At 54.9% G+C, this 26,630-nt stretch overlaps 2 protein-coding genes across 9 annotated transcripts in view; one reads left to right on the forward strand and one right to left on the reverse strand.

Moving 5' to 3' along the window:
• Nucleotides 1–483: 483 nt before the first annotated feature.
• On the forward strand, nucleotides 484–13,996 carry CXCR5 (C-X-C motif chemokine receptor 5). 3 transcript variants are annotated; one of them, XM_077964490.1, is made up of 3 exons: nucleotides 484–783; nucleotides 1,700–1,840; nucleotides 11,260–13,996. In XM_077964490.1, exons 2-3 carry the CDS (start codon nucleotides 1,790–1,792, stop codon nucleotides 12,325–12,327), a joined length of 1,119 nt encoding a protein of 372 aa, XP_077820616.1. In that variant the 5' UTR covers nucleotides 484–783; nucleotides 1,700–1,789; the 3' UTR covers nucleotides 12,328–13,996. The 3 variants fall into 3 exon arrangements, with proteins under 3 accessions (XP_077820616.1, XP_001100017.3, XP_014971424.3); XM_001100017.5 differs by lacking the exon at nucleotides 484–783 and having other exon boundaries at nucleotides 1,191–1,840; XM_015115938.3 differs by lacking the exon at nucleotides 484–783 and having other exon boundaries at nucleotides 1,719–1,969.
• BCL9L (BCL9 like) overlaps nucleotides 13,868–26,630 on the reverse strand; it is a 30,869-nt gene continuing 18,106 nt past the window's right edge. For 5 of the 6 annotated variants that reach the window (XM_015115937.3, XM_077964488.1, XM_015115936.3 and 2 more), the window contains 6 exons: nucleotides 26,078–26,197; nucleotides 20,953–21,169; nucleotides 20,706–20,790; nucleotides 18,332–20,624; nucleotides 17,640–17,921; nucleotides 13,868–17,235 (listed from right to left, as the gene is read on the reverse strand). In XM_015115937.3, coding sequence (XP_014971423.1) covers nucleotides 16,142–17,235; nucleotides 17,640–17,921; nucleotides 18,332–20,624; nucleotides 20,706–20,790; nucleotides 20,953–21,169; nucleotides 26,078–26,197 — 4,091 coding nt within the window. In that variant the 3' untranslated portion in view covers nucleotides 13,868–16,141. Of the gene's footprint in view, nucleotides 17,236–17,639; nucleotides 17,922–18,331; nucleotides 20,625–20,705; nucleotides 20,791–20,952; nucleotides 21,170–23,970; nucleotides 24,081–26,077; nucleotides 26,198–26,630 lie in introns of all 6 variants that reach the window. The other variant, XM_077964489.1, reaches the window with a different exon arrangement.

Raw genomic sequence — 26,630 nt, forward strand, 5'->3', positions numbered from 1 at the left:
GAATTGCTTGAACCCGGGAGGTGGAGGTTGTGGTGAGCTGAGATCGCGCCATTTCACTCCAGCCTGGGCAGCAAGAGCAAAATTCTGTCTCAAAATAAATAAATAAATAAACAAACAAAATTAGCCGGGCGTGGTGGGCATGCCTGTAATCCCAGATGCTCGGGAGGCTGAGGCAGGAGAATTGCTTGAACCTGGGAGGCAGAGGTTGCGGTAAGCCAAGATCATGCCATTGCACTCCAGCCTGGGCAAGAAGAGCAAAACTCTGTCTCAAAAAAAAAAAAAAAAAAAAACCGAATGGTACATCTGTTGGGGATGCAGTGAGGTAAGCATCTTCAGTAAGCAAGGTGTGAAGAGGGGAAAGAGGGAAGGTGAATATGGAGGAGAGGGTGAAGGAGAGCACTGGAAAGGGTAGGATCCCAGTGAAGGGCGATTTGGTTGAAAGGGAGCAAGATACAAAGGTGGGGGTGGGGCCAAGAAACAGCCACCATGTGTGGGTGCCGCTATGCGTGCAGACATTGTTTTCACATCATTGTGGACCAAGAGAGGAAATGCCCACTTCTGGAAGAAAAAGCCACAAATGAGACTTGGAAGGGAAATTGATCAACATCTACAAAAGGGCTTCTTAAAGGAAACGGCCCTCAGACAGGGCAGAGTTGAGGGAAAGGACAGAGGTTATGAGCGCCTGCAAGAGTGGCAGCTTGGAGTAGAGAAAACACTAAAGGTGGAGTCAGAAGACCTGAGTTCAAGTCCCAGCTCTGCCACCGGTTAGCAGTGGGATCTTGGGTAAGTTGCTCTCCCTCTCAGCCTCACGGACCTCCTGCATAAAAATTGGGGGTTAGACTGGATGATCTCTGAAGTCCTCTCTCGCCTGGTAGTCTATGAGGTTAATAATTTATCAGCAAACCAAGTTAATTTATAGATAGAACATCATTATTTTTGAGTCAGAAAATGACTCTGTAACTGTATGCTTTTCTTGGTGATTTCACTTTTTTTTTTCTTTTAGAGACAGGGTCTTGCTATGTTGCCCAGGCTGGTATCCAACTCCTGGCTTCAAGCAGTCCTCCTGCCTCGGCCTTCCAGAGTTGATTTCATTTTTGTCTTCCAGTGTTGTTTTACTGTTGTTCCCTTTGAAAAATTCTAACCTATCTTTTCTGAACTTGAGCTGAGAAGGGAAGGGGTTTTGCCCCTGTTGGGCAAAAGGATGGTAGCAAGTAGTTTGACCAAGTGCCCTGATTTGCCAGGACTTAGGGGTTTCCCAAGTCAAGGGACTTTTCAGTCCTGGGCAGACTGGAATGGTTGATCGCCCTAGTGGTGAGGAAGATGAAGGTCTGGAGGTGGCTTGGAGGAGAGGTTGCTGGGAGCGCTCTTCTCCTGTTCTCTGTTGATCAGGAGTTTCCCTCATCAGTCTGCTGACTTTGTGTGGTGGTTTCATTACAAGTTGTGAGCCCCTTATTGGGGGTATAGGGAGGAGAAGAGAGAGCAGCCTTTAAACTAGTCATAGGCCCCAGTTGAGACAATTGTTGCCGGGAAAGAAGCTGAAATGCTTGACTAGCACTGATGCTGTGGGGGATTTTCCCTCTTTCTTCAAAAAAACAGAAAAGACCCAGTGGAAAAAAAAAAAAAAGTGATGAGTTGTGAGGCAGGTTGCGGCCCTACAGCCCCAGGAGACGATGCGCAGCTCATTTGCTTAAATTTGCAGCTGACGGCTGCCACCTCTCTAGAGGCACCTGGCGGGGAGCCTCTCAACATCAGACAGTGACCAGTCTGGTGACTCACAGCCGGCACAGCCATGAACTACCCGCTAATGCTGGAAATGGACCTCGAGAACCTGGAGGACCTGGTGAGTAGACACGGGTAGCTTCCTGTCGCCGAGGCCCTGCCTGGAATTCTAATATCCTCTGCCAGAATCCGAGAGAGAGGGGACAGCGTGGGAATCCTCTCCCGCTGTGGATCTGTAAAATCTAGACAGGTCAGTCAGCTCCTGCCCTTTAAGAGTTTATTTTCCATTCTGTGGAAGAAGCAGATAAGGAGAGCTGCTGTCCTTAGTAGACATCCTTTAGAGGAAGCTGGAAGACATGGGGTCAGGCCCTGAATCCTCCTCTGAGTTGCTATGTGACCGGGAACAGGATACTTCACTTCCCCATTCTTTCTCTCCTTTTCTCTTAGGGTGGGAATATGGAACTAGACAGGAAAGTACCTTTGGAGGTTTTCTTACCATGAGGAGGCTGGCATTGCTCATCAGTCAATCAATGCATAGCTGTTCATCTCTTACCATATGATTATATCATCAGGGCACTACATTCTATGTTGGGTGGAGAAGTTGAGGATCTGGTCTTTGCCCTCAAATAGCTTCTGCTCTGGCCAGAGAAAAAAAATCACTCACTGGAAGCTATTAGACAACAATTATGTGCTAAACTGAGAAGTATGAGAACAGATGGTAGCAAGGAAGAGGATCCCAGCAGGTTGGAGTCGGGGAGCAGGGTGAGAAAACTGTTAATCTGAAAAAATGTCTTGGAACCTGTTGTAGAATCTCTAGAGATAAGGTATTCTTGGAAAGGTTTCTTGGGTGGGCTAAGAAAATGGTCCCCAGCACTACACTGCCAGCACTCATGTCTCTGCAGTGAAGCGTAGAGGTGCAGTTGACCTGGTCGTCACTGGGCTCCCAAAAGGTGTATGTGTGGAGCAGCTCAACCGGAGAAACACAGGGTTCCTTGTGAGCCGACGGCAGAGGCTGGTTGTAAGGGTTTCTTGGAAACTTCTTCACGGTCTTTTCTCCCCCTGGGGAGAGGACTTGTCTTGGGACTGCATTCTGGGTTAGATCATGAAGGAGCCAAACCCTGGCTCCTACCAACTCTCCTGGCCCAAACTTACCCTGAGATATTGTCTGACTCCCTCCTGCTCCCCCAGCTGGAGTGGACTTTGTAGTTCCACCAACCGTGTTCCCAGACCTGCTGGGAGAAGCCTGCCTCTCGCTTGCCCAGATCTCAAGGCTGGGAAGTGTAAGTAGGACACGGGGAGAAAGTGAGCAGAAGGGCTAACTACCCAAAGCCTGGCCTCTCGGATCCAAACTGCAAGCAGAATCAGAACTGGACCATTCATTTAATCAGGACCTGCTTCATAATTTGTGGGATCTAGTGCAAAACGAAACATGGGGCCCCTTATTGAAAAATTATTAAAAATATCAAGAAAGCAACAGCAGAGCACTAAACCAAGTCAGGGGTCCTGCTGGGTGCAGGCCCCGTGTGACTGCACCAGTTGCACGCCTATGAAGCTGCCCTGAGTCTAATCACAGAGTCTGGGCAATATCCCAAATCAGACTAAAAACCCGCAGCCCCAAAGGGGCAATGTGCTCCCACCCTGGTCCCCAGTCACGGCCGCTGGCCTTGCCTGATTCGGTTACTGGGCGTCTTCCTCTGCCTGCAGCTTCAAACTGACCACGAGCCCTGACCCAGTTGGATTTCTTAGTAACCGACTGGAGACCTGGCGGGTCCCAGCTTCTGAGAAACCTTGAGTTTCCCCTAACTGCGCGTCTCACCTCACTGAGTGACCTACTAGAGACAGGTGGTGGCAGGGGCCAGGGGCAGCAGGGTATGTCCCAAGAAAACTTACATCTGGGGGAAAGGGACCTAGTGACTTGCTTCATGTCACACCTCAAATGAGTGATCCTCAGCCAGGCATTCAAATATCTGGATCCCTCACTCAGGGTCTAGCCGGGAGTCCGGAGTCCTGGACCATCTGGGCTCTGGAGTTCTTCAGCCAGCCACCAGTGCGTCGTTCTCCCTTCACGAATCTCCTACATACCCTGTCTCCAGGGCCAATGTCCCCTCAGAACACAGACCCTCTCCTCCACCCCCACCTACTCACTGAAGGGCTGTGAGCAGCTTGGCAGACTGTCCCTCAGTGTCACAGTACAAAAACCCCGGGCATAGTGGTACAGGCAGGAGAATCTTGCATGTAGCAGCTTCTCAATAAGTATTTATTGATTTGTGATGCAGTAAAGCTCTTAGCTCACCATTTTCCTCTGGAATTAGTCCAGGTTCTTCTACTCCTTCTGCTTCCTAGTCTCCTCCTTGTCCTTGCCCATACCAAGTATTGGTTCATATTCCTTGAACACTGGGTTTTACACTCTAATGTTGGGCTAAGAACTGGGGACTTTTGGCTACACAAACTTGCCAGGAAAAAAAAAAAAAAAAAGAAAAGGAACTGGGGGCTCCTGGCCATAAGCCAGGTTGGTCATTCTGTATTCCATTTGTCCTGTTGAACTCGAAGACCAACTTGAGCCACTTAAAATGTCCACTTCTTTAAGGCAGGGGCCGGGAGGTGTGGAGGGGCTGCTAATTCTCAAGAATGAATGGTCCAAATAGAAAAAAAAATTAGATGGCTGAGAGCCAGGAACCAGAAGATTCCAGGTCCTGGGGTGGGCATGCCAGGGACCCATCCTGCTGGAAAGGCAGATCCAGGCAGACCTAGAGCAGCCCCTGTCTATGCGAACCTTGATCTGAGAGCCTCCTTCCAATAGAACCAGGGCCTGGGCTGGGGCACCCACAGAGGCTGGTCATAAACTATACCTCCAGCCCCACCCTGCACACCAACCAGGAGGGGAAGCTGCTATAGCGCAGGGTGAAGCTGGCCCAAGCCCCAGAGCCTGGCTTTCTATGACCCCTCTCCATAGATAATTACCACACATCATGACTTCAGTGTGACTAGAGCATCACAGGCTACACAGCCCGTCCACGTGGACCATCTCATTTCATCACGGAGGTGTGAAGAAGAGGAACCAAAACCAGCTCAGGCTGTTTCTGGGGGGAAGGGAGGTTCTCCACCCGCCCCCCCCAATCAGATCAAAAGTCCCAGAGCAACCCCAGCAGAGCAGGCCCAACTGGGGGTGTGGTTGGAGGGGTCAGACATGAGGGAGAGCCCCAAGGCCAGGCTGAGGATGGGTCAGGGTCAAAGTGAATCTGGGTTCAGGCATACAGACTGCAGAGTCTCGTCAGGAACTCTTGCCTTCCCCAGGGATGCAGTCTGCAGCTGATCCCACTCCTCTAGCAGAACGGCATCAACAGCGGCCGTGTATATGGACCTGAGAATCAGGACACAAGAATGAGCGTTCTTTCAAGAGTGGTGGGGCAAAATATTTCCAGCCCAGGAGATGGTTTCAAGAGGCTGCCACACACACCTGGGAGGCCTGTCTATCTGCACCTTGGATTGTGTGACCCTGTATCCAAAGGGCAAAGAGACACTGGGGTGCCAGGTGGGGCCCCTTTAAGCCTCAAGACTTGCCGCAGAGGCTTGGAGTAGCTTAAACTCTCCCCCTAAAACCACAGCCAGTGCAGTACCTGCTTCTAATGGCCCAAACCCGTGGGAAGAGATGGAAGAGGAGTCTCACAGGCTTGTCCCTGAAGGCTATGGGTGTAGCAAGGGAGATGTGACAAATGGCAAGCCAGAGTCTCAGATGGTCTTTAAGGGCTGTGGGCCTCCTGAAGAAAGACGGGCTAAGGGATACAGACCTACACCCTCACCCATAGCCCAGTCTCATTCCTCCAGACCCCTGCACCCCTTAAGCCACCGAAGGCTGGAATGACAGATACCCTGGCCGGCTCCACTCACAGCTCCTGACTCTCAGCTGGGAATATCCACACAGGGACATAAAAGGAGATGGAGCTTGCATGCTCCCCGTGGCCAGAGCAATGACTGGCGTCTGTGTGCAGACACTTCCCGTGGCCAGCATGACTCAGGCCTTGGAGTCCTGGGGTTCGGCCTGAGTGAGCCACGCACGCAGGCAGCCCTGCCCCCTCCTCGGGGCTGAGAAGTAAGGTCAGGCTGGGGCATTCACTGGTGGCAGAATGGACTAGAAAAGCAAAGTCTCCAGCTACTGAGCTAGACGGAGATCACACTGAGAACCAGCTCAGCCCCAGGCAGGGCAGGACAGACAGAAAATCTGAGAGTGAGAGTGAGGGGCATTTGAAGGCAGAGTCTAGCCTCCTTCTTCCCAGGGCAGGAATCTCTTCCCGCACACTTGGGCTCAAACGTTCCTCTCCTTCCCAAGGGTCCCATCTCATTGCTGGACAGTTCTGCCTGTTAGAAAGTTCTCCTGCCTTTGACTGAAACTCTACCCCCTCAGCTTCTGCCCAGTCCTTCTGGACCGCCCCTGGAAGCCCACAGCAAGAGTCCATTGCTGCCCTCTTGCCCATGGAGTTTCTTTCCAATCCGTGACATCAGCCCTCATGGACTCAAGTCTTCTCTGTCCCAGACACTACACCCCTAGTACCTGAAAACTTCCTCCACGGGCAGGGTTTTCCAAGCCCCTCAACAAAGCGGTCATCCTTGTCCAGACCAACCAAACTGGGCTGGTGCCAGCTGCCCACTTCATCTGTTCTAGGTGAACAGATGAAGGTAACAGTGGCCCTTCTGCTGGCCACGTCACTCCCATGACTCATCTTAAGCTTGTAGGCAACAAACTCCCAAGTGTTTCTTACGAACTGTTGTTACCTGGTCTTCCCTAACTTATCCCTGGATGGGTAAAGTTTTAAACCTGAGTCCTGGCTTGTATATTTTTCCCCACGCAATTTCATCTGGTTAGGTTGGGCCCATGGTTCCAGCTTGTAAAGAACTCTGTGTTGCCTGAGAGTGCCCCCAAAGCTGGGTTGAGAGTGCTGAAGAGGAGGGGACCCAGGATAGATCCCTGAGGCATGCTAGACACCCCTGACCAATGTACCTGCTGACATAGAATCCCCATTAGCAAATGTGAGCTGAGCTTCATGCTGGTCAGTGCTGGGCAGTGGGGCAGCTTCGTTATTTGGAGAAGTGAGGTGGGGCCTGGAAACTTAATTATCCAGGGAGGAGCCTGCATCCTACAGTGGAGGGAAGGAGAAGAGTAACATTTTGGGCCCTACCACAGGCCAAGTACTTTGCATCTCTTTACACCCCGCACCTTCCCCTAAGCCCCTCAATACTGGACACTGTTACAGCCCCTGCTCCTCCCCAGTGCTCACAGCAATTTTCTAACTAGATTCTAGCTCCACTCAGCCTCATTCTGGTCATTGTGTTTCTTGCCTTCTTTGGGGCATGTGGCCCTGGCCTATGACCAGGCTGTTGTCTGCTGGGTGCCTGTCTATGCCACACGCTGGTGTGGCCCATCTTGGGACCTGTGTCTATGCAAGGTGGGTGTTGCTGTCAGAGTGCGTGTGTGCATGAGGGCCTTGGGTTTCTGCAGCTTTTCATGTCAAAGAATGGGCACACCGCTCACACAAACGGGCCGCCCTGCGCTCCCTCTGGGCACGGGATTGGAGGGCTTCCTCAGCACCACATGCCCCACAGTATTCAGGATTCCTGATTCCTCAACTTCCCATGAGGAAAGAGCCAACCTTGCTTTATTGCCTCTCTCCATAGTTTGGGGGAGATTGGGGGAGCTAGAACTCCTATGTGTGGGAAGTGGCTTTAACACGTGCCACTCCTGAACCCCCAAAACGTCTGTTTGACACCTCCTGCTGAGATGTGCCGTCAGTTCCCAGCACCCCTCAAACCAGCTTCCTCCCATCTTCCTCTCTCTGACGCTGCCAAACAAATACCTCTTGGCAAGGAGGAAGAGACAGGCCCCTCCCAACCCCCCTCTAAATCTGGTTCTCAGGAGATGGGAGCCCTAGGGACAGAAACCCAGGGCTTTCTGGGTCAGATAGGCTGGTTGGACCTAAGCCCTCACCCAGGCACAGCCAAGGTAGGTGGAGTTCAGCCCTGCTGACCGCCCTGGGCCCTGCTGCTCTCTTCCCTCTGCATGAATGGCTTGGCTCTGCGTGAAGACTGCTGAATTCCAGTATTAGTCAAGTGGGTGTGCTCAATGACAATACTGGAAATAGCTCCCAATAGAGAGAGAGCAGTCAAGATAGGATCTAGGATCCAGGCGGTCAAGGTTATTGGGAGAAGGCAGAATGCAGAAGGTGACGGAGTGAGTCCCTGCTGAGACACTAGCCTAAGTCTCAGATTATCAGGGCTCCTGGCCTTCTCTGGGAAACTGCTTTCAGAGCAGGTCAGCACACATCTGTCCTACGTAAAACACATGACCTTGGGAGGGGGACACAGAAGGCCTGCTTCTAAGACCTTTGCCATCTGGTTAGAAAGTGGTCATCCCAACCCTGGGTGCTGTAATAAATGCACACGCATCATAAGGAGAAGAGAGAATTCCAAGAGGGGAGCCAGCAAGGATGTGGGAAGATGGGATTGAATTCGGCTTTGGAGGAAGGGTAGAAATTAGATAGGCCACTTTGGAAAGAAAGACCTGCTAGGCAGAAGGAAAAGGCCAAGGGGTGACCTAGAGCAATAATATATTAATAGAAGACAAAGTTTGAAAGGTCAGAGGAATATACATTTGGGAGGAACATAAAGGCTCTGTTGGGGAGGTTACACTTCATCCCACAGGTCCATGGTTTTCAAATGAAAGTAGAACCATTTTCTTCAACAAAAGCTTATGTGTGAAGCACTACACAAGTCAAAAGTGGAGAGCTATAGTTTAAAGTCAAGAAGGGGAGCCTGGAGCCACACCACCACTCTCCACCCCAGGGGAACCCTGTGACACACACACACAGTCATGGGTACTCTAAAGAAAGTCCTTGGAGCTGGGCGCTGCTGTCACATACCTGCAGTCCCAGCTACACAGGAGGCTGAGGCAGGAGGAGGATCACTTGGGCCCAGGAGGTCGAGGTGTAGTGTGCTATGATCACACCTATTAATAGCCACTGCACTCCAGCCTGGGCAACATAGCAAGACACTATCTATCAAAAAACAAAAACAAAGGTGTGTGTTTGGGAGAGAAATTCCATGGAATCCTACTGCATGGGATGTTCTGCAATTAGTTCTAAACTTTATTTAAAAAAAAAATGTTTTGTAGAGTTGAGGTCTCGCTATGTTGTGCAGGCTGGTCTTGAACTCCTGGTTTCAAGCAATCCTCCCACCTAAGCCTCCCAAAGTGCTGGGAGCCACTGTGCCCAGCAGTTCTGAAATTTAGCAATGTGTGAATGGCACTAAGTTTGGCTTACTCTACTCTTTTTTTTGAGACTGGGTCTTGGTCTGTTACCCAGGCTGGAGTGTAGTGGCATGATCATAGTTCACTGCAGTCTGAAATTCCTTGGCTGAAGTGATCCTTCTGCCTTGTTCTCCCAAAGTGATGGAATTACAGGCCTGAGCCACCATGCCCAGACTCCAATCAATCTTCTACTGACGAACATTATCACAAATATGACTTTTTCTTATAGTTGACTTTGTTATTAAATGTGAAATTGAGACCTGGTACGGTAGCTCATACCTGTAATCCCAGCACTTTGGGAGGCCGAGGTGAGTGGATCACTTGAGGTCAGGAATTCGAGACCAGCCTGGCCAACGTGGTGAAACCCTGTCTCCACTAAAAATACAAAAAAATTACCTGGGTGTGGTGGCAGATGCCTGGAATCCCAACTACTCGGGAGGCTGAGGCAGGAGAATTGCTTGAACCCAGGAGGCGGAGGTTGCAGTGAGCCAAGATCGTGCCACTGCACTCCAGCCTGGGCAACAAGAGCAAAAATCCACCTCAAAAAAAAAAAAAAAGTGAAATTGAAAAAATAAATAAATAAAGACAAAAAACAAAAGAAAACCACTGCTTATGGGTGATGGGGAACCGGCAAAGGACTTTAAGCAGAACACTGAGGCAGTGGGATTTGTGTTTTAGAACACGCACCCCGTCCTCTGTGCAGGACGTGGACAGGAGTAGAGAAGCTGGTGGAGACGGGACCCATGGAGAGATGGTCTCCTGAGCGTTAGCGTGAAGAGAAGGAAGACTAGACTGAGGCAATGGCAGAGGGATGCTGTGGGAAGAGTTGGCAGATGGCTCTGCCCTTGCACTGATGTATCTCCCACACCTGCTTCTCACAGAGCCCCATTCCCCCAGAGCCAGAAGGAAAGACCCAGGCTGGGGAATGGGTCTGCTCAGCATTAGGAGTGAGTGTGTGACCCACAACTGTGGCTCCGGAGAGGCAAGAAAGCCCTGTGGCACCCAGTGTGACCACCCCCTCCTTGTGGGGGGGCCTTGCTCTCCTAAAATGGGGGCAGCATTAAGCCACCCGGAGCCTGGTGGACAGGGTACCCCATCCTATCCTCTGCCTCCCTGGGGCTCATCATTTATAGTATTGCCTTTTTGAACCCACATAGGTTGGTTATAATTGATTTTGAATTGCCTGGGGAGGGGCTTGGGTAGGGAGGGTGGGAAGAAAAGAGCTGAGAGGTGAGGAGGAACAGGTGCAGGGGACAGCTGTGAGTGAAAGGTGTGAAAACAGGCACATGTCTTCCTTTGTGGTTAGCTGGGTAAACAACCTGAGTGCTGGGGTGATGGAGGTGGGGTGATGGGGAGAGGAAGAGGAGGATGGGGAGGAAGGAACTTCCGGAGACATCATGGGCACGCCCCCTGCACTTGGAGTAGGCTCTCTCCTTCTCTCCTGCCAGTCTCCCTGGGTCACCCTCACTTTCTCCTGCCTCTGTCTGCCTCTGGGCTTTCTGCTTCTGAGTGCTCCTAGCTGCAGGGAGGTTGCCAGTGATGGGAAGTAGCAGGGAACCTGCATCTGCTGCCCCTAGAAGGAAGCCCAGGCAGGGTTGTTCAGTGGAAAGTATTGGCTTTGGAAGTAGATAAATGTCAGTTCACACAAACCTGATCTTTAGCAAGACACATCTGTGAAATAGGAATACTATTACATACCTTGAGCGGGTTGTGCATATTGAACCGGATGGGAGGCTATTACTGCCATTTCAGTGATAACGGAGACGGTCAGGAACAGTGAGACCCATGAGGAGGGAGCCGCAGGCCACGTCAGCACCCGCCCGCCCCCAGCCCCCAGCACGATGCTAAGTTGCAGTGCCCGACTGTTCTGCTCGGAACTGAAACAGACGGGTCCTTGTACCAATCAGGGCCATTCCCCAAATTGACTCCAGCCCCCAAGGCTGCAGGCTTCCATACATGAGGACCCCAAAACACAAGCTGACTTATGGGGCCCAGCCCCTCAGCACTTACAAAGCATGGCCACCCGCACACCTCCCTTCATCTGCACCACCACTCTAAGGAATGCGATCCCTTTGACAGGCAAAAAACTGAAGTTGGAAAACACAAAGTGATTTGTTCAAAATTGAAATGTGAAACTTGACATTTGGTCAGTGGAGCCTATGTAGGAAAAACCTCCAAGAGAGCTAGGGTTCCTCTCGGAGAGGAAAGACAGTCCTCACCCTCCCGTCTCCTTGCCCTTGCAGTTCTTGGAATTTGACAAATTCGACAACTATAACGACACCTCCCTGGTGGAAAATCACCTCTGCCCTGCCACAGAGGGGCCCCTCATGGCCTCCTTCAAGGCTGTGTTCGTGCCCGTGGCCTACAGCCTCATCTTCCTCCTGGGCGTGATCGGCAACGTCCTGGTGCTGGTGATCCTGGAGCGGCACCGGCAGACACGCAGCTCCACGGAGACCTTCCTGTTCCACCTGGCCGTGGCCGACCTCCTGCTGGTCTTCATCTTGCCCTTTGCCGTGGCCGAGGGCTCTGTGGGCTGGGTCCTGGGGACCTTCCTCTGCAAAACTGTGATTGCCTTGCACAAAGTCAACTTCTACTGCAGCAGCCTGCTCCTGGCCTGCATCGCCGTGGACCGTTACCTGGCCATTGTCCACGCCGTCCACGCCTACCGCCACCGCCGCCTCCTCTCCATCCACATCACCTGCGGGACCATCTGGCTGGTGGGCTTCCTCTTTGCCTTGCCAGAGATTCTCTTCGCCAAAGTCAGCCAAGCCCATCCCAACAACTCCCTGCCACGTTGCACCTTCTCCCAAGAGAACCAAGCCGAAACGCATGCCTGGTTCACCTCCCGATTCCTCTACCACGTGGCGGGATTCCTGCTGCCCATGCTGGTGATGGGCTGGTGCTACGTGGGGGTAGTGCACAGGTTGCGCCAGGCCCAGCGGCGCCCTCAGCGGCAGAAGGCAGTCAGGGTGGCCATCCTGGTGACGAGCATCTTCTTCCTCTGCTGGTCACCCTACCACATCGTCATCTTCCTGGACACCCTGGTGAGGCTGAAGGCTGTGGACAATACCTGCGAGCTAAATGGCTCTCTCCCCGTGGCCATCACCATGTGTGAGTTCCTGGGCCTGGCCCACTGCTGCCTCAACCCCATGCTCTACACTTTTGCCGGCGTGAAGTTCCGCAGTGACCTGTCGAGGCTCCTGACCAAGCTGGGCTGTACCGGCCCTGCCTCCCTGTGCCAGCTCTTCCCTAGCTGGCGCAAGAGCAGTCTCTCTGAGTCAGAGAATGCCACCTCTCTCACCACATTCTAGGTCCCAGTGTCCCCCTTTATTGCTGCTTTTCCTTGGGGCACGCAGTGATGCTGGATGCTCCCTCCAACAGGAGCTGGGATCCTAAGGGCTCACGGTGGCTTAGAGTGTCCTAGGAGTATCCTTAGCTGGGGTAGCTAGAGGAACCAACCCCCATTTCTAGGACATCCCTGCCAGCTCTTCTGCCAGCCCTAGGACTCAACTGGAGCCCAGGGAGCGGAAAGCAGCTCAAAGGCACAGTGAAGCCTGTCTCTACCCATCTGCACCCTCTTGGGCTGAGAGAACCTCAGGTACCTCCCATCCTAATCATCCAACGCTCAGGAAACAACTTCTACTTCTGCCCTTGCCGACGGAGAGCGCCTGTCCCTCCCAGAACACACTCCATCAGCTTTAGGGCTGCTGACCTCCACAGTTTCCCCTCTCCCCTCCTACCCACCTGTCCGCAAGGCCAGGAGAAGCCAATCCCCTCTCCCCTCCTACCCACCTGTCCACAAAGCCAGGAGAAGCTGAGCACCAGGGGATGAGTGGAGGTTAAGGCTGAGGAAAGGCCAGCTGGCAGCAGAGTGTGGCCTTCAGACAACTCAGTTCCTAAAAACATAGACATTCCACCAAGCCCCCAAGCCTGCAGCCATTTTGACCAAGCAGGAAGCTTGGACTGGTTGAATTCAGGTAGCTGCCACTGGCTTGGACTGAAACAGCACTTGGTCCTCCCCATGTCACTGGGTCCTGGGTGGTTTGCAGGCAGGGCCGTCTCTAGGTGCCCTTGGAGAGCAGCCAGTGACCTGAGGAAGTGCAAAGACCAAGAAGCAAGAGAGAAACCCGACAGAGGAAAGAAAACAGCTTTCTTCCCCAACCCCAAGGAGGGACATGGATCAGTGACACTCGGTGGTCCCCTCCACTAGGTGAGATGAAGTGGGGTGGAGAGCTCCTAGGGTGGCCGGGTCCAGGGGATGGGAGGTTGTGGGCACTGATGGGGAAGGAGGCTGGCTTGTCCCCTCCTCACTCCCTTCCCACAAGCTACAGACCCGAGGAAACTCAGAGTCCGAATGGAGAAAGGTGGACTGGAAGGGGCCTGTGGGAGTCATCTCAACCATCCCCTCTGTGGCATCACCTTAGGCAGGGAAGTGTAAGAAACACACTGGGGCAGGGAAGTCCCCAGGCCCCAGGAAGCCGTGCCCTGCCCCTCTGAGGATGTCACTCAGATGGAACCGCAGGAAGCTGCTCCGTGCTTGTTTGCTCACCTGGGGTGTGGGAGGCACTCCCTCCCACCTCCCTCCCACAGTTCTGGGCACTCCCTCCCACCTCCCCACCCTTTGATCGGGTAGGGAGTCAGGGACCCCTGCACTTGTCCCACCAAGCCAAGCAGCCAAGCTCCTTGGGAGGCCCCACTGGGGAAATAACAGCTGTAGCTGAGGGGAGAGTGTCTTCACGGGGGAACAACAAGGAAGACCTGGGACGGGCCTTTTTTCTCTGACTATCTCCTAGCAAGCTGGGTAATCTAATTGACAGAGGAGTCTGAAGCAGAGGCAAAGAGGCAAGAGGCTGGATTTTGAATTTTCTTTTTAATAAAAAGGCACCTATAAAACAGGTCAATACAGTACAGGCAGCACAGAGACCCCCGGAACAAGCCTAAAAATTGTTTCAAAATAAAAACCAAGAAGATGTCTTCACATATTGTATTTATATATTTATATTTATATATATATTTATATAATGGTACAAAATGGCTAGGGGTATGGCCATGGATGGAGGGAAGAGTAGGCTGGCCTGTGGCGCGGGTGGGAGGAGAGGGGACGGAGAGGGCACTCGGCCCGCTGCGATCTGACCCCTCTCTCCTCAGGGCAGGAAACACAGAGTCAGACAGTTTGGGGGGTCTTGGGCCAGGGGTGGAGGGCTCAAGGGCACAGGGCCCAGGCTGAGGCAGGGCGGGCAAAGCGCCTGGCAGGATGAAGGGCAAGTGAGCCCCCAAACACAGAGGCCCTGGCCATGGCCCCTGGGAGGTGGCCAGGGGGAGTCAGGGGCCTGTTGTCAGCCCCAGAGGAAGCGCTGGACCTGGCCGATGGTGGGCCGAGAGGACAGCACCAGGCTGGGAGAAGTGGGGCAAGTTCCCTTTGTATTACAGCTGCCAGTGCGAGACCAGGCCCTCCAGGCCAGGAAGGCTAGGGACTGGTCCTGGTAGAAGACACCCTGTCTAGAATGGCCCTTGGCCCTGGAGGCGGGGCGCAAAAGGCCTCAGCCAGGGAACTGCCCTGCCACCTCCCGAGGCAGGAAAGGAAGTGAGAAAAGGAGAAGTTTTTTACTCCTGGGGCCAAAGTAGGGGACAAACACCCAGTCGTATATGGCTTCAGCTCTGACCAAAGGCGGATGGGGAGCTCACCTGGGGAGGAGCAGGGAGCCTAGGGGGAGGCAGTGGCTGTGCCTGGGTGGGCACAGACAGATCTGGTACATGGCCCTGAGCCCTGGGCAGAGGGACAACCTTGCCGGTGAGTGGACAGGCAGAAAGGAGGCGGCAGGATGCTGTTTCCCCGATTCCATCCTCAGGGGGTGGAGCCTGGAGGGGAGGTGCACTGACTCAGATGAACTGTTCTCCCCCTTCTCTGATAAGAAGTAGGTGGCAGCAGCCTCTGGAAGTCAGGGCCCTGGAGGTTACCTGGCCCATGGCTACTGCAGCCACAGGCCCCAATGGCACCATGCTACACCTTCCATGGCTCCACTCAAGGGGGCCACACAGCCACCGCCTCTTCCTCCTTTCCTTCATCCCAAACTGGGACAAAAGACTTCAAGTTCTGGCTAAGATGTAGCAGCGGGGGACGCCCAGGCATCGAAAGTGGGAAGCCAGGGCCCTGTGTCACCGGTGTGGGCAAACACGTGTGCGTGTGCACACATGTTCCCCCCGAATCACTCAGCAGCAGACAGGCTGCCGCCCTGGGGGGTCTCAGCCCTGCTAGGGCTCACCAGGTGGAAGCCTAGGTGGTCTGACCTCAGTTTAGGAGTGGGGCATTTACGTCATTTTACCATTTGGGAAGGGGACAGGAATGGTATCCCTTAGGGACTCAGAGACACTGCAAACAGTGGGTGGCCATGTAGGGCCGCACGTCCTGGGTCCAGGGGAATGGAGAGGGCAATAACTTGAAGAAGGGGGAAGGGTTTCTTTTATCCTTTTTTTTTTTGTGTGACTTCTATCAAAACACAGAAATACAGCACACGCACAAACCAGCACAAAAGTGCAGCGCTCTATTTACAGCTCCGGCTGGCACCTGCCCACCTGGCCAGCCACCTGCAGGGAGGGGTGGGAGAGGGGTCAGCCACATCAGCAGGGAAAGGATACGAAGCAGGTAAAGACAGAAGGAAAATGGGGGGGTGCAGAGAAACGAAGAGGGAGGTGGAGCTCCAGCAATGTGGACACGAGGAGACAAGAGCAGAAGGGGCTGGGGGAGACCTGACCTGTCCTTCCTCTCTCCCCCCAGATCCCATCCAGGACTCCAAAAGCATAGCTGAAGGGGGTGTGGCGGGTGTAGGGATGCAGGGAAAGAGGTAAAATAGAGAGGCTCTATAGGAATTGGGAGGAGTGGGGGAGGGGCAGTCCTGGTGGCCAAAATGGAACCAACCCCAATCCAAAATCCCCCCACCCCACTCTGCCACATCCCCCTAAGCTGCCAGCACATCTGGTTTCCACAAATGCCACTCCCTACGCAAGCTCCCTCCCACCCCCTCCACCCCACCCCTCGACCCAGGCCATCCCAACATTGAGGGGAAGAACTTTGTTAAGGTTATCGTATTTGCAACATTGCCCCGGCTCCAGCCCCAGCAGCGACTTCTAGAAGGGCAGGTTGGCCATGCCGCCTGGCGCCGGGAGGTAGCCCATTTGGCTGTCCAGGGACACACTGCGCTGCCGAAGGGGGTGGGACACCATGAGGTTCTGCTGGGGTGGGGGGCCCATGAGGGAGCCCTGCGGGGAGAGTATGTGGGGCGGCTGGCTGTAGACCTCGCCCCCCACGCCCCGCTGCTTCATCAGCATGAAATTCTGCTGGGTCATGAGGCCTTGTGGAGGGGACATGACCCCCTGGTGCAGGCCATGGGGCACCATCCCCTGCTGTGGGGGTACGCCTGTCCTGCCCAGCAAGGACATCTGTCCGGGGTGGCACATGGACATGTTGAGCCCCCGCTGGACACCCTGCTGGCCTGGGAGGTTGGGAGGCCGAGAAGGAGTCTGCTCCGCCATCATGTTCTGCAGGTTCATGAGATGCAGATTGGGGGGCTGAGCCTTGGGGGGCTGGTTCTCGCTCTTGGGGAAGTACTGGAGGGTGCTGCTTGGCTTCTCAGAGGGGATGATCCTCGACAAGTCGAACTCGGGGATCCCCGTTGGGGTGGGCCGGATCACCTCGCTCAGCTCGGGGTCGTTCAGCACTGATGCCACCCCAGGGAGCACACCCGGTGGGTATGTGTCGCCCATGCGCCCAGCCATGGCTTTGCCCATCAAGTGCTGCTGGGGAGGCATGGGGCCTGGCGGCTGGTTGGGCAGGTCCTCGGGAGGCAGGGGCATGCCTGACGGGTAGTGCTGCTGCAGGCCAGGCCCCCCGCCCCCACCCCCAGTGGGGGCCATGGCACCATGTGGCTGCTGCAGTCGAGGGGGGAAGGGCATCATCTGGGAGGAGCTGGGCACCGGGCCACACGGGGCATTCAGGGAGTCGGGGCCCCCTGGGGCCATCATCATGGAGTTTTGAGGGGGCCCTCCTGTCCCCTGTGGGTTGGGATGCAGTGGAATGTTGGAGCCCAGAGGGGTGGGGGAGGGCAGCATGGCGGGCGGGGGCTCATGGGACAGGGGCTGCTGGCCTGGCAGGTTCATGCCCATGGGGCTCTGGGCAGCGGCTGAGTTCAGGTGCATCTGGCTGGGCTGGCTGTTGCTGATCCCTGTAGGGAATAAAGACAGGGGGTCAGGCACAGTGCGCCCAGCTTAGGGAGGGTGCAGGGCTCAGGCCTTCCCCACTCCCAAGCCGGGTGGTGCCAGGGGTCGGAGTTTTCACCACTGGCTTCCCCTGGCTGGGAGGGAAGGGACTGGAGGCACTGAAGCTAGAAGCCAAGAGACCAAGTTCTGGCTCAGGTCGCCAGACACCACCAGGTGTTGGAAAGACCACTCGAGTGCTCTGGGCTGCATTTCACTAATGACTCCAGTGAGTGGGAACAGCATCCCGGAGCCTCCACCCCCATGCCCAGGGCCTTCAGAAGCACAAAAAAGTCAGCACAACCACAGCTGTGCTACCCGATCCCAGTGCCCACACCAGCTGGCCTCCCTGGGGCCCGGCCTGTCCTCGCACCTGGCCCAGAGCCCTGTGGTGGTGGTGGGGGGGGCAGCAGGGGCCGGTCGGGCAGCAGCTCGTCGTCTGAGGTGGCGATGGTCTTGATGGCATTGTGGTAGAGCGGGGTGGAGCTGGGCATGGCGTACTTGGACATCTGGGTCATCATCAGTGACAGGGGGTTCTGGGAAGGCGTGGGGTCTGGGGAGGAAGTGAATGGTAGGCTGGGGTTCATGAGGCCGCTGGGAGGGTTGGCGGGAGGTGCTGAGGAGCTGCTCCGGGGGCCGCTAGGCGGGAGGGCACCTACAGAAACGGGGAGACAAAGAGAGCAGGGGTGACTGGGGAGGGGCAGATGAGTTCGGCTGTGGATATTGGGGGGGTTTAGGAAGAGGTCAGTTCCCCAAATCACCTGGTCCTTCAGACACACCCATAGGCCCCCACTATCTCCAGAGCCCACCAGTCTTCAAGCAATCCCTGCAGCCTCAGGGCCCCGAGCAAGGGGACGATCCTGGGCACCAAGTACAATCTCTCAAAATGCCTGAGACTCACGTAATGCCCTCTGAGAAAGCCCACAGCTGTCATTATCTGCCCCGCAAGCAGAGTCATCCACCTCTGGGCCCCAGTACAGAGGCCTCGACTTACTGCCCAGCCCCAGCATGGGCACACTGCTCAGAGCCTGCCTGCCTGCCTGCCTGCCTGCGCAATTGACTCACCCTGTTCCATGTTGCTCAGGGTGGTGGAAGAGTTCATGTTGAGAGGCGGCTGCTTGTTCTGGGAGACCCCAGGACTGGGCATGGCCGTCTTGGGTGAGGCAACCCAGCCTGGAGAAGGCACCGCCATGGAAGGAGACTTGAGCCTGCTGGGCGAGCCAGTGGGTGAACGGACGCTGAGGGAGGAGCCGAGGACCTGGGGCGACTTGAGAGGTCCTGGCGGGTTGGCAGAAGGCAAGGGCACCATCTGTGAGGGAGTCTGGGGTGACTTGAGGTTGGCAGAGGGTGAGGTGACCAGGGGTGAGTGCACCTGGCTAAGGGTGGGTGACTTCAAGTGACCCATGCCCGGTGAGCCCATCTGATTAATACTGATGGTGAGGTCCGAAGGCCGCCTGCCTAGCCCCCGGTTTGGGGCTGAATGCACGGTCCCAGGAGGATTGGAGGCAGCGGGCAGAGGCATGTGGCTGAGCCGGGTGGTGCCCACGTTGCTCATGGGCATTGAGCTCTGATCAGGGCTGAACATGTCTTGGGTATTGCCCATGTCCTGGGACATGGCTTGGTAGGGTCCCTGGCCCCCAGAGAATCCCTGCTGGCCCTGGCTAGGAAACTGTGAAGGCATCAGCATCTTTTGCGGGCCGCCCATCACGCCACTGCTGTTCTGGGCCCGAACCCGGGCCATCTCCTCAGGACTGAGGCCCTGGGGCCCCATCATGTCCCCAGGGCCCCGCATCTTCTGCGACATCAGCATCTGCTGCTGAGGGGTCATCTGCACGTTCAGGTTCATGTTCATGTTCATGTTCACATTCATGTTCATGTTGAGGTTGCCTGGCCCCATGGGCGGGTCCACCTCCCTCAGCCCAGACTGTCCCATGGGAGGGCTCAGGAGGCCCCGGCCTCCACCAAACTCCATGCCCATGGGAGTGCCCGCCAGGCCCTCACCGCCAGCCATCTGCCCGGGGAACATGGCAGGATCCATCTGCCGGTGCGCCTGCATCATCCGCTCCATCTCCATGCTCTGTCCCATGCCACTGCCTGCCATGCCCAGGGGGCGCTGCATGCCCATCGACCGCTTCTCCAGCAGCTGGTGCCGCAGCAGCTCCTCACGGACTCGGGGAGTCATGAATCGCTCCGCCTCACCCTGCCCACCTGGGTAGGGCATGGTGTTCTGGGCAAAATTGCTGGGTCCCCCCATAGGGGGCAAGTCTTCGGTCCAGCCCATGCCTGGTCTTACGGGCCTCTGCATGGCATTCATGGGCACCTCCATGGGCATACTCTGCATGCCCCCAAACCCAGGCACCCGTTGTATCTGGTTGCCTGGGAAACGGGGGCCAGGAAAGGGAGGTCCGCCCCGGAGCTGCATGGGATCTTGAACATCCATGGGTCCCCGCAGCTGCGCACCCATTCCAGGCGGCCACTGATCCCCAGGCTTGCTGTGGTAAGGAGGCGGGGGCCCCCTCACCATCATGCCCCCCATGCCCATCATGTCCTGCAGAGGGCGGCCCCCGTGCAGCCCAATCTGTTCCTCTTTCCGCCGTTTCTCCTCGTAGTACTCCTCCTGCAGCTTGCGCCAGGCCACCTGCTCGGGCGTGAGGCTGTCCTGGCCCAGCCTCTGTATCATCATGTTCATCTGCTGCCCCATGTCCCCACCCGGGGGGTGCCCAGGCACTTCGTGCTCCAGAGGGGGGCCCCCTAGGCTCTGTGTCTGCGAAATCATGGACTGCAAGGGTTCCTCGTACTTCTTCAGCCCGCTGGGAGGGGCTGTGGGTGGCTGCTGGGCGGGGGGAGGGGGTGCTTGTGCTGGTGGGCCCCCCTCACCCGCTCCTCCTGGGGTCCCCTTGAGGAAGGGCTCAGTCTCTCCGCTGCGGAGCAGCAGTCGCTCAATGTCTCGCAGCGTCTGGAGGGACCGTTCCCGATGCTCCAGCTGCTCTTTGGACAGGCCCTCTGAGCCCACCAGGCTGCGCTGCCCGTTTCCAGTGGGGGCTGCCTCCCCCAGCAGGGCAGGGCCGGGGGCACTGCTGGGGTCTCCTCCAGGAGGCAGAGGGTTGTTGGCGGTGGTAGCCGTCGGGGTGTTAGGGTGGGTGCCCCCAGTCCCACCACCTGTGCTGGCAGCTCCCACTGAGTTGGGGGCCAGGTCCTGACTGCTGTCCTCAGGAGGCCCCTCTGGGGGCAGAGCAGGCGGGGCACTGCCAGGGGCCGGGGGTGGCGGCGGCGGCAGTGGAGGTGGCTGGGACTGTGGGGTGCCCGCTGTCGGCGTGCTCAGGGGTAGCGGTTCTGGGGTGGGGGGCACTTTAGGGGCCTGCAGAAGGACAAAGAGAGCATGAGACAGGTAAGGGGACGTTCCGCCCCGTCCTGCTGCTCACAGAGGCACCACGCTCACCTGGTCAAGCTTGGCCCGGGGCACGTTCTGCTGGTGGTAGGCGAGGATGGAGTCTGCCCGGCCCTGCAGCACTGCCTCCGCAGCCCTGCACAGAGTGAGGGCACCCACAGCTCAGAGAGGTGAGCAGGAGGGAGCCCCACCCTCACCCACCCCACCCTGCCCCTGCACATGGCTCCCTCAGAAACCCCAGGCTGAGAGGTGCTGGGCAGAGAGAGAGAGAGACGTGGCCTGCCCACCAGGCACTTACGTGTTGGCCAGGTGGGTGGTGAAGACGTATACGAACTGCGAGGGAGGCTTTCCGGGGACGCCCCCGCCCCCGCCCCCGCCCCCAGGGGCATCAGGCCGAAGGCCAGGAGGAGGGCCGTGCGGGGCGCCTGGCACGCTGCTCTCGCTGAGGGGCAGTTGGGTGGTTTGGCCGGGACCCAGCTGCGGGGCCGCCATGGCTGGGTCTGCTACATTACAATCTGCAGGAGGAGAGAGGAGAGGGAAAGGGGCTAAGTGGTCCAGACGCAGGAAGGACCAGCTGATACCCCTCCCACTGATGCTCACAGCCTTACAGCTCGTGCCCACAGGAACATATGATGTCACTATCTGGTGTTCTCATCAGGCTGGTTTCCATCATGGCAAGAGTGGTGACCATGTGGAGAGCAGGGACAGAGAAAATGTGTCCTTTCCACAGGCTCCCATGGGCCTGGCATTCTGCTGGGGACTTAACAGGTGTGATTTCATCTCATCAACACACCCTGGGAGGAACCTGTCACACACTCCATTTAACAAAGGAGGAGGCCGGGCGCGGTGGCTCACGACTGTAATCCCAGCACTTTGGGAGGCCAAGGCGGGCAGATCACCAGGTCAGGAGATCGAGACCATCCTGGCTAACACGGTGAAACTCTGTCTCTACTAAAAATACAAAAAAATGAGCCGGGTGTTATGGCAGGAGCCTGTAGTCCCAGCTACTCAGGAGGCTGAGGCAGGAGAACGGCGTGAACCCTGGAGGCGGAGCTTGCAGTGAGCCAAGATCGCGCCACTGCACTCCAGCCTGGGCGATAGAGCGAGACTCCATCTCAAAAAAAACAAAAAACAAAACAAGAAAATAAACAGTTACACAGCCAGTTAGTACAGAGCCAGAACTGAAGCCAGGGCAGGGACTCTGAAGCTCTGCTCTGAGCTCTGCTGCTGCCCCTCAAACTGGGTAAGTGTATGTGCACACAGTCTAGTCACCCAGTTAGGGAGAAGGCAGAGAGGGTACACAAGCTGATGATTCAAACGATGGATGGATTTTCACTCTAGCCCCACCACTAACTGACTTTGTGATTTTATGAACCAGACATCCCTCTAAGCCTCGGTTTCTTCATCTATAAAATGTAAAATACTAACCTCCTCCTTGCACAGCGGGCAGGTCAAAGAAATATATATATTTTTTTTTTTTTTTTTTTTTTTTTTTTTTTTTGAGACGGAGTCTAGCTCTGTTGCCCAGGCTGGAGTGCAGTGGCCGGATCTCAGCTCACTGCAAGCCCCGCCTCCCGGGTTCACGCCATTCTCCTGCCTCAGCCTCCCGAGTAGCTGGGAGTACAGGCGCCCGCCACCTCGCCCGGCTAATTTTTTTTGTATTTTAGTAGAGACGGGGTTTCACCGTGTTAGCCAGGATGGTCTCGATCTCCTGAACTCCTGATCCGCCCGTCTCGGCCTCCCAAAGTGCTGGGATTACAGGCTTGAGCCACCGCGCCCGGCCCAGAAATATATTTTTTAACAGTAAGTTTAAATCAATGTCACAGAGTAAAAAAATCCATTTGAAAAACAGAGAGCCAGGAGCGGTGTCTCATGCCTGTAATCCCAGCACTTTGGGAGGTAGAGGCGGGAGGATCACCTGAGGTCAGGAGTTCAAGACCAGACTGGCCAACACGGTGAAACCCCATCTCTACTAAAAATACAAAACTTAACTGGGCATGGTGACGCATGCCTGTAATCCCAGCTACTCGGGAGGCTGAGACGAGAGAATTGCTTGAACTTAGGAGGTGGAAGTTGCAGAGAGCTGAGATCGTGCCACTGCACTCTAGCCAGGGCGACAGAGGGAGACAGTCTCAAAAAAAAAGAAAAGAAAAGAAAAGAAAGAAAAGAAAAGAAAAGAGAAAAGAAAAGAAAAGAAAAGAAAGAAGAGAAAGAAGGAAGGAAGGAAGGAAGGAAGGAAGGAAGGAAGGAAGGAAGGAAGGAAGGAAGGAAGGAAGGAAGGAAGGAAAGAAAGAAAGAAAGAAAGAAAGAAAGAAAGAAAGAAAGAAAGAAAGAAAGAAAGAAAGAAAGAAAGAAAGAAAGAACACAAAAAGCTGACATACTGGAAACACTCTCAAGACAGACCAGCTACCCTCAGCACCAAGGGAAGTTTTGTTCCATGGTTATACACTTGACTGTAAGTCTTAGTGTAGAAAAAAATCTCCAATGGGTCTAGGTGAGTGGGTAGGCCCATTCCCATGCCAAGAAAAGCAAGTCACGGTGCCTGGCCCGCAGACAGTAAGTCCCAGCATTCTCAGTTAATGGGAGACAAACTGCCTAAAGTTGTCTCCATTGAGCCAGGGCAGTGACCACCGGGCCATGGGCCCAGCGTCAGGCTGCCCTCTTTGGAAAAAGTTTCTTTTCCACCTTCTTCTCTGATGGACCCACCCCAAAATGGCCCTGCTCTAGACCCTCTCTCTCCAATTTTACATAGAAGAGCAGAGCCAGAAATTTGTGGGGGAGCTTAAGAGCTGACCTCGATGTGTGAGGGTTGCTGAGGGGCTCTTGGATACAAGCTATGGGGAGAGAGGCAGGGCTTAGTCCAACAAGGAACTTTCTAGTACAATAACAACGATAAAAGCTAACATGTTATATGTATAACCTCATTTACTCCTTGTACGAACCCTATGAGATAAATAATATTTTTATAGATGAGGAAACGGAGGCCCTTTCCCAAATTAACAGAAATAACCTGGGTTGCAAACCAAGGCAGCCTAATGGCAGAACTAGTTCTGTCAATGTCTACGTTCTATCGCCCCTCCAATAAGAACTCTTTAAGAATCTAAGGGCAGTGGCCAGGCGTGGTGGCTCACACCTGTAATCCCAGCACTTTGGGAGGCCGAGGTGGGTGGATCACCTGAGGTTGGGAGTTCAAGATCAGCCTGACCAACACGGAGAAACCCCGTCTCTACTAAAAATACAAAATTAGCCGGTCATGGTGGCGCATTGCTATAATCCCAGCTACTCGGGAAAGCTGAGGCAGGAGAATCACTTGAACCTGGGAGGCAGAGGTTGTGGTGAGCCGAGATTGCGCCATTGCACTCCAGCCTGGGCAACAAGAGCGAGATCACGTCATTGTACTCCACCCTGGGCAACAAGAGCGAAACTCTGTTTCAAAAAAAAAAAAAGAATCTAAGGGCAGGCCGGGCACGGTGGCTTATGCCTATAATCCCAATAATTTGGGAGGCTGAGGAGGGTGGATCACTTGAGGTCAGGAGTTCGAGACCAACCTGGCCATCATGGTGAAACCCCATCTCTACTAAAAACACAAAAATTAGCCAGGTGTGGTGACGCATGCCTGTAATCCCAGCTACTTGGGAGGCTGAGGCAGGAGAATCGCTTGAACTCAGGAGGCAGAGGTTGCAGTGAGCCAACATTGCGCCATTGTACTCCAGTCTGGGCAACAAGAGTGAAACTCCAACTCAAAAATAAATAAATAAATAAATAAAAGACTCTAGGGGCAGTACTACTAAATTAGTTACAATAGTCGCCTTGAGTATGGGATGTCAGCAATTTCTACTTTGTATTTCCCTATGTTTGCCAGGCACAGTGGCTCACTCCTGTAATTCCAGCACTTTGGGAGGCCAAGGCATGAGGATCACTTGAGACCAGGAGTTCAAGATCAGCCTGGGCAACATGGCAAGACTGTCTCTACAAAAAATACAAAAATAGCCAGGTGTGATACATGTGTGATACATGCCTGAGCCCCAACTACTTGGGAGTCTGAGGTGGGAGGATCACTTGAGCTCAGGAGTTTGAGGTTGCAGTGAGCTGTGATCACACCACTGCACTCCAGCCTGGGTGTCAGAGAGAGACCCTGTCTCTAAACAATAAATAAATAAAACTCACAAAGCTTCTACAATGGTGCAGTCTGATGTGACATAAGTGAACTGGAGGTGTTGGCTATGGGGGGAGGTGTCTGGCCTGGGAGGCAGTAAAGGGTTCTATCATCAAAGGGTTCAGCCAGAGGCTTGGCGACCACCAGGTTAGTCCCACAGGGGAGAGAGAACCGATACAGGATGGTCTGTGAGGTTCCAGTTAGCTGTAGAGGTTTGGTATTTGACCCTCTGCACCCCGGCCACAGACATAGTCTGCTCACTCCATCACATTTGCTGACTCTCTTTCCTCCTCTGTAATTGACATTATGATAACACTGACCTCACAAGGCTATTGTAAGGATTAAATAAAATAGAGTAGCAAAGTAGTCAACGTACTCTTTTCTTTCTTATTTCTACCATCCCCGCCTTCAAGAAATTCACAATTTAATAGTCTCTAGCTAGTTTCTTTTTCTTCTTTCTTTACTTCTTTCCTTTCTCTCTCTCTCTCTCTCTCTTTAGAGATGGGGTCTCCCTATGTTGGCCAGGCTGTTCTTGAACTCCTGGGCTCAAGCAATCCTCCGGTTTCAGCCCTGCAAATTCTGGGGATTACAGGTGAGAGCCACCGCACCTAGCCTCTCTGGCTAGTTTCTTATGTCTCTCCCATCAAAAAGATGTAAACTTTGAGGGGGAAAAAAATGTGTACAAGCTTCCCAGGGGTAGGGGTTACCTCTGGCTCTCCCCCATCACTCATGGAAGGCCAAAATACAGGCGGATTCATAAAAGAATCGGAGGAGGAGTGGGCATCCCTCCACACCCACTTCTTGTCCTGGTGACACACCCTGGGTACTTGCCAGGAGTCAATTAGAGGTTAGGGAAGGGCACCAGAGATACAGCCAAGTGGCAGCTCACACCCAGGCTTAGCAGGGCTTTGCACAGCAGAGTCAACTGTCTCACTCCCAGGGACACTGGACCTTCACTGCCCTGCCTCCACTAACCAGAAGGTGGCAGCATAGGCCAGGAATTCACGAGTAGAGGTGTGGGTGATGTGACCAGTAAGGGGGCCATTCCACTCTGCCTCACCAAGGGTCCTTAGGGAGAGGGGGCCACTGAGCACCTGGAAGGCAGAGGCAAGGCTGTTGCAGTGCAGGGAGGGACAGAGTCTGAGGTGGGATGGGAGAGACAAATCCAGGGCTCCCAGCCCTCATTTCTTTCCCAGGCTCAGTCCTCTCAAGTCCATCCCCCTGGAACATCACTGGCTACAGCACCCTGGCATCAACAGGCACTCACTGTGGGTGGCCCCAATGGGCTTGTCGTCCTCCTCACTGTCCGGTCCAGAGCACCATTCGTCCCCACTGTATGGCTGCTTCCGTTCCAGCACACAGCGCCGCTTACTCCGGGGCGCCACCTCTGCCCAGGCAGGATGGAGGAAAGAGTGAGTGCCCAGAGGCCCCATCCTCCCACACCCGGGGTCCCTCCCAGACCCATTCTCTAAGATGCCCCACCCTAGAGGGCACTGCCCAGGCCATGGTGGGCACTTCGCCAGCCCGTGGTCCCTACCACACCATTTGTTTCTGATTTCTCTCTATAGCCCCATGCCTGTCTCCCCTCCCCCCGCCAACACCAAGTACAGCATAATCCCCAACCACAACTGGTTCTAATTAGGGCTGGCGGGGAGGGGGAGCTGCTGCTACTCTTCCAGGCCCCAGTGCCTGCTCCCAGAGGGCTCCCACCAGCAGGGATACGGAGGCTCCTGGGAAGTGTGTGGGTCTGGGGTCTGCTCCTCACTCCACAGCACCTCCCTGTCCCTCTCTGGAGCTCTAGTGGGTAAGCAGGAGGAGAA

Source organism: Macaca mulatta, chromosome 14 (assembly GCF_049350105.2).
Source record: "Macaca mulatta isolate MMU2019108-1 chromosome 14, T2T-MMU8v2.0, whole genome shotgun sequence".
In the NCBI taxonomy this organism is placed as follows: domain Eukaryota; kingdom Metazoa; phylum Chordata; class Mammalia; order Primates; family Cercopithecidae; genus Macaca; species Macaca mulatta.